Source organism: Haliotis rubra, unplaced genomic scaffold (assembly GCF_003918875.1).
Source record: "Haliotis rubra isolate DU_JTF1 unplaced genomic scaffold, ASM391887v1 Scf21, whole genome shotgun sequence".
NCBI classification, from domain to species: Eukaryota; Metazoa; Mollusca; class Gastropoda; order Lepetellida; family Haliotidae; genus Haliotis; species Haliotis rubra.
Window position 1 is genome coordinate 1,760,992 of NW_025766114.1, and position 12,346 is coordinate 1,773,337.

Here is a 12,346-nt window from a genome sequence, read left to right on the forward strand (position 1 = left end):
CAACCAAGTCTGCGAGCCTGACCACCCGATCCCGTTAGTCTTATGACAATCATGCGGGTGCGATTTAACTCAATAATGATATGTTGGTATCACAATGAACCCTGATTAAGGCATGTGTATATTGATGGGCTCTAACAAGTAGAGGAATGAATGAAATGGAAAGTGGTTGTAAAGTTAAGACCCAATGTCAGGGTGATGTCAAACATGTGTAGAGATACAGATATATGGTGTAGAGATACAGATATATGGTGTAGAGATACAGATATATGGTGTAGAGATACAGATATATGGTGTAGAGATACAGATATATGGTGTAGAGATACAGATATATGGTGTACACTGAAAAACTCCAACCATCAGTAATAAGAACATAAATGCAGTGGTAACACAACACATAAACATAAACATAAACATGACCACTGAGAACACCGTCTTCTGGACCTGGCGACAGCTAACAGGAAAACACCTTAAAGAACATGGAAAAAATAGCAACACTAACATGAACGTGAGTGAGTGAGTGAGTGAGTGAGTGAGTGAGTGAGTGAGTGAGTGAGTGAGTGAGTGAGTGAGTGAGTGAGTGAGTGAGTGAGTGAGTGAGTGAGTGAGTGAGTGAGTGAGTGAGTGAGTGAGTGAGTGAGTGAGTGAGTGAGTGAGTTGGGTTTTTACGCCACTTTTAGCAACATTCCAGCAATAACACTGTGGTGGACACCAGAAATGGGCTTCACACATAGCACCCATGTGGGGAATCGAACTCAGTTTTCAGCATGATGAGCGAACTCTTTAACCACTAGGCTATCCCACCGCTACCTGAGAACATGAGGCAAGTCTATTCCGACTTGTGTATATGGCTGCTTCCACTACTACAGACTTCTGCTGATTTACAGCACTGCCCCACTGAGATACCATGCCACAGTTAACATGGATAACCCACTCACAGTATACTGAGTCAGAGACAAACAAGTTTTGTTTAATCCCCCAAATGACACTTCCAGGCAGGGTAACAACAGGTAACATTGATTAACCATTAACCTTTCAAGTTCCCATGTCACAGAAAAAGGAGGTGTGTTGGTGATGGTAATGAGCACCCATTGATAATTCCCGTCTCACAAGCAGGGCTTCCAACACAAGTCAGCCTCTTATTCACATGTCAACAAAAAAAAAATTTTTTTAAAAGCTGGGCCTCTAACAAATTCAGGGTTCTAATACTGCGATACATTGAAAACAAAAAACAACCATTGCATTTCTTATTTTTTAAATCAATGATTTGATATTACCATTCTCGCTCAGAACTTGTGTCATCACAGATTTTTAGTGACTTTCAGTGATCTGTTCGTATGGATTTCAGTGCTATTTTCATCAATGCATAATGGAATCTGTTTTGTCTGATAATCAAGACTATTCTTTGGCATTGACTTTTTGTGTCAACTTCAGCAAAACAACATCGTCATACTAATGTTCAGATGATCAAGATCCTCACATGAGGACCAGCATTGTATATAATGGTAAAATATGGTACTCAGTAAGGTCTGGGGCAGCAATAAACAGATAAATGCTAGTCAATAGCTTGTGGTAAATTTATAGATGCCCACGCATTCAATAGAGGAAATATGGTTAGTCATCTATGGTAAATGATTTATCTGCCAAAGTTTGACCATGAAAGTGCTGGCAATATGGAAAACGAAGGCAGGGAAGCATGCACACGAACAGAACTCTGTGTAACAAAGCCACAGACATTGAACAAAATTCCAGGGCACTGAAGCGTCTTAGACAACTCAGAAATAGCGAAAGACTGACAGATACACAATGAAAAAAACACCTCCGAGGAAAACCCCTCAGACCGTGTCATCTATAGACACTATTACCCATAAACCTTTCTCTTTGTTTGAACCCGACGCCAACAGCCAGCCCTCAAGGGCCCGATGTCAAGTCGATATGACTCCAATATTGAACGTAGCAGATTAAAAGTTTGTCAATGCTGCTACAAACTGTTGTCCCTCAAGGAAGATATTTGCCTGAAGGAAGACTTCCTGATCAGATCGCCTCCCCGACGAACCGATGCCACTGGTATTCTTTTATTAAGGGGTTATATAGCACAGGTTTGTTGAAATTCACAATTTTCCCTGAAGCATTAAAAAATATTTCTGAGCGTGCAACAATATCAATTCATACTGGTTTAGATACGAGATGAAAAAGCTTCGTAATTTGTAATAATAAAGTATTTTGTTCGTGGATACAACAATATTATAGAATATCGGTTGTCCAAGGAAGGCATGGGAGGGTATTGCTCTGGATTAAAAACATCATGAGTGGAACTGATCTTAAAGCTCTGTGGCCATGTTTTTTTGATGAGTTGATTTGTTTAAACTTTCGTTGATAAAAACAACTATACTACCCATCAAAAGTTTAGACTCACTAGTGTAAATGTAGCCACTTACTTGTCCACTGTTCTAAACTAGCTTTTTGCAAAATATTCCATACTGTTTAAAGGTACTGTTTAGTTATGAACTGGTGTATTGTAAAACATATTCGTAACATTGAAAAAATTATTGTCATGAGTTCAGTAAATGATTAAAATCTGTGAAAATTGGCGAATTCTTAACAAAACTTTACACCAAAACGAATCTGTTCACATGCACGACATTTGCTCATGCCTTTCGCAATTTGAAGCATCATCCTTGTGCAATTCATCTGCATAAGGTTTTCAGTTGGTTCCCCCAAGTTGGTGGAGAAATTCATCTTCGATGTAACCACATACATATACATAACATATAGTGAGTGCTTTCAGTGAGTCTAAACTTTTGATGGGTAGTATACTAACACAGATCAGCTAGGTACTTATAATAAATGCTGTATTTGGGCTTACACTTTCTGAGTTAAGTACAGATTCTTGCATTTCCCCACTGGGATTTGAACCCACACTCTATCAGAGTAATGCACCTAATTCCAAGCACACAAAATCTGTGATCTGTTACCCACTGAGACATCATAGCTTCTACAAACTGGAAGTACAGATTACATACTTTGTGTACCCCTCTGACAAGAGTAACTGGCATTGCTCCCATGTCCAAAGCTATGAATACACAAAGCCTCTAAGAAAGTGGTCAAATCTGACATATGTTTTATTTGGGATTATATTTGTTTAGTATTTTTAGATAAAAGACTTAAGTATATTACCATCACATTATATATACAACAGTTATACTATATTCCACTGCACTAATCTCAGAATGTAAATTACTCAAAAGAATTTTTGAGAACATCTGCAGTGTTCATAATAGGCTGCATCCTTAACTCATTAAGCCCGAGAGCCCCATCACTACTCAACACCTGGAAGCCCTCGCTGATTGCCCACTCTCTGTGCCGAGACTAATTAGTGCTAGTCACACCTGATTTCCCTGGCAGGTTTCGGGGATCACAGGAAACTGTCTAGTCGTACAAACAAGTCCTGATTGTTTAATTGTGTCGTAAAGATATATGTTGAAAGAAATCAGGTGTGAATACATGTCGTGTATTGCAAGCTTTATGTAATTTTATTGCAAGTTTCTCTTGTAGACCTTTTGTCGGCTTGTACATTTATATTTTATCACAATATGCATACACATGTATTCTTTGTATGTAACAGATGAGACACACGTTAACAAATTCTCTCTCTTATATCACTGTGTGAGGTTTAAATTTACAAAACATCTATGACAATGACATACTGTAAAGAAGAATTTACTTTCATACTTTATAATCTTCAATTTTAAAATAACGGTTTTGCCGATACATTTCTAGTGTTTACTGAATTATTTTAATGAAAGTACTATAACGCTAGTCTGTGACTAGCACAAAGCACATTCATAGCATTGCACTTTCTTTCATACAGATTTAATGCAGAAAACATACGTGACCATACAAACATACATATACAAAATGGATACTACATATTCCTTGCATAGACATAAAACAAAGAGTCACGTGATAGGGCGTCATCAAATTTCCCGAATAGAACGTTCGGTATCTCAACTGTTCAATGTAGTGGCTGGTCATATGTTATCTGTGACCAACCGTATCATGAGATACCTGTCACAGAGGAAAGGACAGGTGATTGGGCGTGGTCGAAATTTCTGAAGAGCATGTTTGGTCACTCAGCAGCTTGGATAGAGATTGGTTATTGGCTATACCCTTGACCAGTCGATATGCTGGGTTTGGGCTTTATCAACTCAAGCTATCACGTAACAGTTTGTGTATTGTAAACATACACACTGGTAACGATGTATGAAATATACACATAAGACAAATAGGAGTAGATAGTCACTTTGGCGAGTTTACTTGTCTTCATTTTAGTGTTTTTCGATAAGTAAAACAAAGCGATTGAAATCCAACCACTGAGTAGAGGTAGTATTTATTTTCATATACATTTTATGCACACAACTAGTACATAAAACATAATGGTTTGCTGTACATGTAAATATAATCTTCACCTTGATACGAATGACTATCCAAACTAGAGTACACGCATTACAGAATTCACGAGGTGACACTATACTGAATTATTATAGTGTATAAACTTGCACTTGACACCTCCACCCCCAATATTTATGAAGGAGGGCGTGCCTATATCTTTACTGAATGCAAACGAGGTTCATAAGATTACAGATGTGCATGCATGTATAAACATCACAGAGAGGGGCGTGACTCCATAAAGCAAGATGTCCAATGATATAACAGCGCATCTGTTTATTTTACACTTGTCACGGGACAAACCTTTCAACAAGGACGTAACTACATATGCATTCTACCGGAGGCTGTTATTTCAAGGTCGAAAGAGGCGTTCAATTATCTCATTACTGTAATCTGCTTGAATGATTATACGCGTGTATCGATACCGTAACTGATATACTATCCAGCTTTTATTGACGATGGATCAATAGAGAGTGAGTTGATTGATACACGGATAATTGCACAGGATTTGATAATTACACAGATCAAATACAAACGCTTTTACAGAATGCTCATGTAAATTGCATAGAAAACTGACAATTCAAATCAACATGAAACTTTCAACAGCTTGAACAAAAATGCTTGAAATACCTTTGTATGGCTTACATGTAATAACTTATGATATTACTTCTGTCCATGTGCGACAATGTTTTGAATTACCAACTTACTGTTTTTTGTAACAAACGTAGTAAAACATTTCATTGTTGTAATAACACTGACATGTATATATGTATTCGATGCAAAGGCGGGACTTATCACTTTATATTCGCTTAGGTAACATTACGAACTTTAGATTATGGAAAACAACTAGTTACAATTCAGTAAACTTCAAATTAGTATTAGTTCAATTATGTTTAATCTATTCGAGCTTGGATATATAATTACTTGTGTTTATACATTATGTTTCAGTATATGAAACATGACAACGTAATGATGCCTAAAAAGTAAATTCAAACTATTCTATTGTGTTTGAATTCTTTGTATGTCCTTGAAATTTCGTATATTGTTTCCTATTTATTAGGTAGTTGAAGGAAATATAATTTTTAGTAACCTCTAAACCATTACATCTAATTCAATCAAGGTGCATACGAAGTATTTTAGTATCCATTCCCAAGGAAGAGTACCAGGCACTGTAAAAACATCATAATCCCCTTTCTAGCCGACATGCGTTCATTTGCTAAACGCTGTACAAGCCTATGATAATGATTAAAAATTGTTATCAAAACACTTTAAATACTTCTTCTGATTGATCCTAAAGGTGGGATCTCTCGTAAGAAAAGCTAACATTTGCTCAGTACTGCTAAATTGGTTGAAATAATAGGTACAGTGCGCTTTTTAAAAGTACAACACACATGTGCGTCTCTCGCTGAATAAGAGGTGCTTTCTGTTGACGACTGTATGTGGCTCTCGCTGTGAGAAACTGCTAATTACCTGCCCCATAAACACGTCACTCACTGTGAGGAGCTGATTAATTTGCCCCATATATGCGTCTCTCGGCCTTAAAGAGTTAATGTACTAACATTTAACATGGCACATTGTACAGGTACGGGCAGGTCGTGTCAGCGTATGTGAAACGCATTATAAGTTTGTTTTTGCTACACCTATCCTCACTGAAACGCGACTCATACTGCTCATACACAGCTCATTGGTGTCATGAGAAAAACCAAGGACCTTAGTAAAATTGGTTGCGATAGGTCGGTTTCGTTAAGTGAACCAATCACGTTTCATGTTGTAGTTTCACACAGACATCCAGATGTTATCATCTTTCAGACTTAAACATTTGTAAACAACAACAGTAAAACATTTCCTTAAACCAAAACATAAACATTAAATGACAAAAATGTATTAGTCACTTTCGGATTAATCAGAATTATAAGAATCACTGTTCAATGTTGTGTCCAGCTGTTTCCAAAGTTTCAGGTTGAAAACTCCGACTTAGTGTTAGCTAGACTAATAAAACTGTTCCATCAGTGTTGACATGTTCAGTTGTCAATGAGCGTAGAGATTGGCTTTATTTATAGTTTATTATTTGATCATTTTGAATTGATGTTAACTGTTTAATGAATGGTTTGAAAAATGGTTTCTCTTGTTGACCTCACCTGGACTAAAAAATTTAAAAAGTAATTGAAACTCATACTAGTAATTAGAATTGTATGGCTGACAAGTCACAGCAATTAGACATGACCCACATTAATTTCTAAATGACCCACATACTGTAATCGTATATATTTTCACAGGGTGCAATTTTTGCGGAAAGTTCACCAAAGACCTCTTAACGCGGTTGTTTTTTCCTGCATTTCAAACACCTGAGTGATGGTATACATCACAAAGTTTTCACAACCAATAGACATGCAATGATCAAAGCTAGCTGCCATAATTGAATCGTGTTTACTAAAACAATCAGAGAGAGAGGTGGGATTATACTTGTGTCAACATGACAACACCTGTCCCATATGCGAGATTAACTGACAACAAATTAAGGAAGAGTGTACACCAGTACGGTGTCGTACCTGGAAGTAGACATTTGTTATTACAGTAAAAATCCTTTGATGTTCGGCCGAGGTAGATACATGTTGTTTTAAAGGATTAATGAGATGGGTGACACTAAAACTTGAACTGGTGAGTGAACTCGGAGTTCACTAATTAGTGATATGAACTCACTAGTTCTAACTATGAACATAGTTGCTGATATGAACTCTCTAGTTAAATGACAATTAACACAATTATGATTATTTGATTGATATCAACTCACAAATTAACTATATTATTTAAGAAAATTTAGATTGATTGATATAAACTCCCACTGGGTATATATCATGGTAATTCCACCAAGAATCTATCACTGTCAAAAATGGCAAACCAGCAGTTAGACTATAAGTTTCTCCCGACTTCACGTGGTGGACGTTATCTAGTTGTTGAAGGCTTTGTGTTTCGATTGAATCGAAGACGCAACGATGCTTCATGGGCATCTTAAAGGTATGTTGTGCGTAAATGTATCTATAAATTATAATATTAAAATGGTATAAAGCTCTGCTACATTTGTTCATTATTTGCACAATTTTAGACAAATGTGCTCGAAAAGCACTTCATTAGATTTATGCAGCCATAACATTACATTAGTTTTGGTTATATCTTATTTACAGGTCAGAGAGACACTGGACAGGATGAAGATGGTGGCCAAGTCATCTCTGGGTCCGATACCGACGCTGTACAACGAGGTTCTGGCCTCAGTGAGCGATGGTCCTTGGACGGAAGAGAACAGGTCGTTCATCGCAGAAATGCCGACGTACGAGTACTTACAATAATTAGACCTAGAAATCATAAAGTAGTGTTTGTTGTTTATGAACAAGTGTTGTTCACATGGTCAAATGGTTGATTGGCTGCATTTCATGTCTTTGTTTCAATTGCATGTTGTTCCTACTTGAGTATTTGTCATGACCTCACCAAGGATATTTCGCTTGGCATGATTATTGATGCACAATATTTTTGCGCTAAAAGCGTGAAAATTTATCCCACGAGAAAATACCTACGATTACAGTAATTGGGGGCTGCTGGGCCATGACTCAAATTTTTAGAAAGGCTGGAATGATCTCTGTATCTGTTTCTTCATATTACTACAGTTCAAACATGACACATTAACTATATTCATAGGAGATTTCTATTGTGCAGCGTACATCCCTAGACTATTGTGCTGAGCAGTTTCCAAATTATAAGTAATGCTAAGATATTTTAGTTTATTACTCGCCCGTGGAAGATACTGCAGTGTAATATTTTTATAGCAATATTACACTAGTGTAATACCGCTTGACATATGACATCATAATGGTTTACAGTTATGACGTCACAATGCTGATACCTCTATCACAATGGTATTAGACCTGACTCGTGGAAAGACTCGTGGAGAGCTGAGAAATGAAAATTTCACTCGATTCTCTGCACATCATGCATGTGGACCATACAGAAAAATTATGAAGGGTTCTAGGAGAACAATACAGTGACATCAGGATCAAGGGAGATAACTCAGGGGTAGATCAGGTATACCACTAGGAATAGCTATGACTTAGTGTTAAAGAACATCTAATTTTCATATAATATTATAGTTGTGCTATAACAGATCAACTATAGTAACATGAAGATCAACTATAGTAACATGAATATCAACTATAGTAACATGAAGATCAACTATAGTAACATGCAGATCAACTATAGTAACATGAAGTTCAACTATAGTAATTGGAAAGAATTGGGTGTTCTTTCACTACTATTGAGTAGAATATATCCTTAGATTAATGTGCTATGTGGTAGGGACATTGGTTAAAATGAATGATAATCAGAAATATCGAAATAGGAAAAAATATTAGTGCTTCTTGAAATGAAAATCGTGTTAATTTCAAAAACAACACAACATTTGTTGATAAATTTCTGTGTAGACATAAGTAAAAACTAATTAAATTTTTCATATTTTGTTTTTACTAAATTTATAATAAAACAGAAAACAGAAAAAATGTATTGCAATATACTGGCATACTGGTCTCACCTAGCAGTCCAAAAAATACAATTTTATTTTTTAAATTTGAATATGGTTCAATTATGCTTCTTGACATACTCTTACAAGCGAGTCCAGTAATTCCGCGTGTCCGGTAATTCTGAGCAGCTGCAATAGCGTACTTCCGTATCGAAGGTAAACATCGTCTGCTACCAAATTTACACTTGAAATCGGGACATTTCTACAAGGGACTGGCTTTTAATAACTAAAGGTAAGTAAATAACAGTAATTGACAGATACATTGACAGTTTTATGAAAATTTGTTTTCTTCAGACTTTTAAACCTTTTTCTTCATTATTCATAATTGGATTTAAGATGAAACACTCTTCCGTACATTGATGAAGTGATTTTTGAAAATAATCTGTCCCTAATACGTTTGAATACTTCGGATCTCCAGCTGGATGTTATGCACATCAGTTGCTGCGCAGAATTGCCGGACAACAAGCGATGTCATCAGAACGCCGGTATGGTCAACCCAATGGCATAATGCAACGTTAGAATCTTATAGTCATCAATAAAACATATTTCAAGGTAAATATGATGCATACCAGCATGTTAAGTCACGTAAACCACAAAAAATAAGAGACGTTAGTTGCCGTGTTTCGATCGATGTGCTTAGGTGCGCGGAATTACCGGACGGCATTGTAATACTTTAGTCAACCTTCTAAACTATTTTAAAGAAGATGAATGAATGATCACAGTAAATCATATTATTAATGAAGAGATTCAAAGGACCTAGCTTAACTTTGCCTGTCGATAGTCTCGGCTAGCTAAAGAGCAATGATGAAGTATATCGTCAAAAACTAGACATCTTTCTTTTATCTTGGTCTCATTCCCACATCTCCTCAAAGTCAACATCACAGTTCTAATCCCAAACCTTTCATTCGACATTTTATTTACTCTCCGTCTGTATTTGACAATAAGAATGATTCCCCCATATCTACACGTCCCATATTTCTTGACAAAGTGTGATGAAAATGAAAAAATCTTTCATTTCCCAGTACCACAGTAATCCTGATTTACAAGAATGAATACTTCGCTATTCATTGTCTTCATTCACAGTTTCATACAGACCAATACATTTGTTGACAAAGAAACGACAATCAAGGTGGTCGTCCACAAATCCAATTTGTCTTCTCGACATAAATTTCCTGGCAGGGATTACTCTCATATCAGAATAGCTGAGGAATATATTTCTGATATAGACTCTGCTAATATCTATTGGAAATCCATTCACAAGAACGGGATATGTATTATGACATGAAAATAGTGATTTTTGATTAGCGAGTGTAGATGTAATTCCCAGGTGATTGAGGAGGACGTGAGTTACAAGAATAGCTGGTGTGGTGGAAATAGGGTATTGCACAACAGAAACCTTGAAAGTGGTCTCCACGTCATTAACCTAAGATTTCGGTCCTTCCAAAAGAAGCATGAAGCATAGACACTTTTGTTTCATCAAACTCAAAAGAAAGAAAATGTACAATGTTTACTATTTGCAGCAACCATCATGAACTAAACAATAAGACAAGATATGTAATTTGTCCAGGATAAGCCCCAAAAGTAGCAAGAGTTAGTTCTTAGGAAATCTTAGTTTTGAAAAGAAGATGAGCTGCTTCTTACAATTCTTGTTTGGTTCTTAAAAAAGCATGCAACTTTGGTTTAGAAAAAACTTAATTATCATCTTTCCGAGGTAACAATTATCTGGAACAAAATCCAGACATTTGATAGTATCAACTCACATGTACATACCTCCTGCAGATGGGCATCGATTGATCTCCATTTCACCCACATGTGCACCGTCTTCTGAACCTGGCGACAGCTAACAGGAAAACACCTTAAAGAACATGGAAAAAATAGCAACACTAACATGAAGAAACACTGCACCATAACAGTGAGTGAGTGAGTGAGTGAGTGAGTGAGTGAGTGAGTGAGTGAGTGAGTGAGTGAGTGAGTGAGTGAGTGAGTGAGTGAGTGAGTGAGTGAGTGAGTGAGTGAGTGAGTGAGTGAGTGAGTGAGTGAGTGAGTGAGTGAGGTTTTACGCTGCTTTTAGCAATATTTCATAAATATCATGGTGGGGACACCAGAAATGGGCTTCACACATTGTGCTCATGTGGGGAATCGATTGCTTTAACCACCCCTTACACTATAATAACAATGCCATTGTCCAAATGAGTTCAAATCATTTTGTTTTTCTGCTAGGATCTTGATGATCTGAACACTGGTTAGAAAAGGATGTTGATTTGATCAAGTTTATAAAGAAGAAGTTGGTATATTTTGTTTGAAAATGACAATACAAGATGTGAAATGCAGATTGAGTGATCATAATATATTTGAATCAGATACTTATCAATCAAACATGAGGAACATACCTTTGTGGAGCAATTCTGAAGACGGAAACCATCTACCATCACGGGACATCAATGTTGATTGAGGTCACATCTATTTTCTGCTTCTGTTACGGCCATATTGTGGTCAGGTGATATCTGCTGTGGTCAGGTCCCCTCCTTGCTCGAGGTCCAGTCTCCATTGTGTTGAAATCATGTCAACGTTGTGCTGAGATCCATCCATGCTGAGTTCAGGCCCAATCCATGTTGTGTTGAGGCCCAATCCATGTTGTGTTGAGGCCCAATCCATGCTGAGTTCAGGCCCAATCCATGTTGTGTTGAGATGTTTTTGTATTATTTTATGTAAGGGTGATTTGCTACAGCTTCTGAGACATCAGCCCAAACCGAACTTACCAAATGACTCAACACCATCACAAAAATATGATGCTTTCAAAGATTCACAAAGTTGTTTTCAGCCTTGTCAGAAAGCTGATGTGTCTTTGTAACATGTTACATGTTGTGTCATAAGCATACATAAACCTATACAGAATTGTGAGAGATCATACACAAAAAAAACACACCAAATCATGTCAGCCAATCACAAGGTCCTCATCAGCATCTAAAGTTGACCAAAACCAAAACAATTAAAGTGTTCAGCTCTCCTTGGCAACAGTCATCTGGAAAGAATATCAGGATTAGCTGAATCCCCCTCAACTAAAGTCCACATACCTCCAGCAGGTGTGCTGTGACTGGCCTCCACAACACCTCAACCCTTGACAGGTTCACAAGTCCAGTCTCCAAGAGCTTGGCAACAGCAAACAGGGATGGCTCCTGGAAATAGCATTATACAGATGCTAACACAGACTCACATCATAAATACAATTAAATTTAAACATTAACAGATTATGGTTGCACCATATGTGAAAGAGCATCAATATACACAATTGGGATACAATAAAATGTGTCAACCAAGTCAGTGAGTCCGACAACC

At 37.0% G+C, this 12,346-nt stretch overlaps 1 protein-coding gene across 2 annotated transcripts in view; it reads right to left on the reverse strand.

The window, feature by feature from the left end:
* The window catches only part of LOC124276545 (protein MON2 homolog), a 144,788-nt gene that overhangs the window by 66,386 nt on the left and 66,056 nt on the right, over positions 1-12,346 (reverse strand). The window contains exons 19-20 of one of the 2 annotated variants that reach the window (XM_046712183.1): positions 11,401-12,186; positions 10,781-10,865 (exon numbers count right to left, since the gene is read on the reverse strand). In XM_046712183.1, coding sequence (XP_046568139.1) covers positions 12,070-12,186 — 117 coding nt within the window. In that variant the 3' untranslated portion in view covers positions 10,781-10,865; positions 11,401-12,069. Of the gene's footprint in view, positions 1-426; positions 467-10,780; positions 10,866-11,400; positions 12,187-12,346 lie in introns of those variants that run through there. The other variant, XM_046712182.1, reaches the window with a different exon arrangement.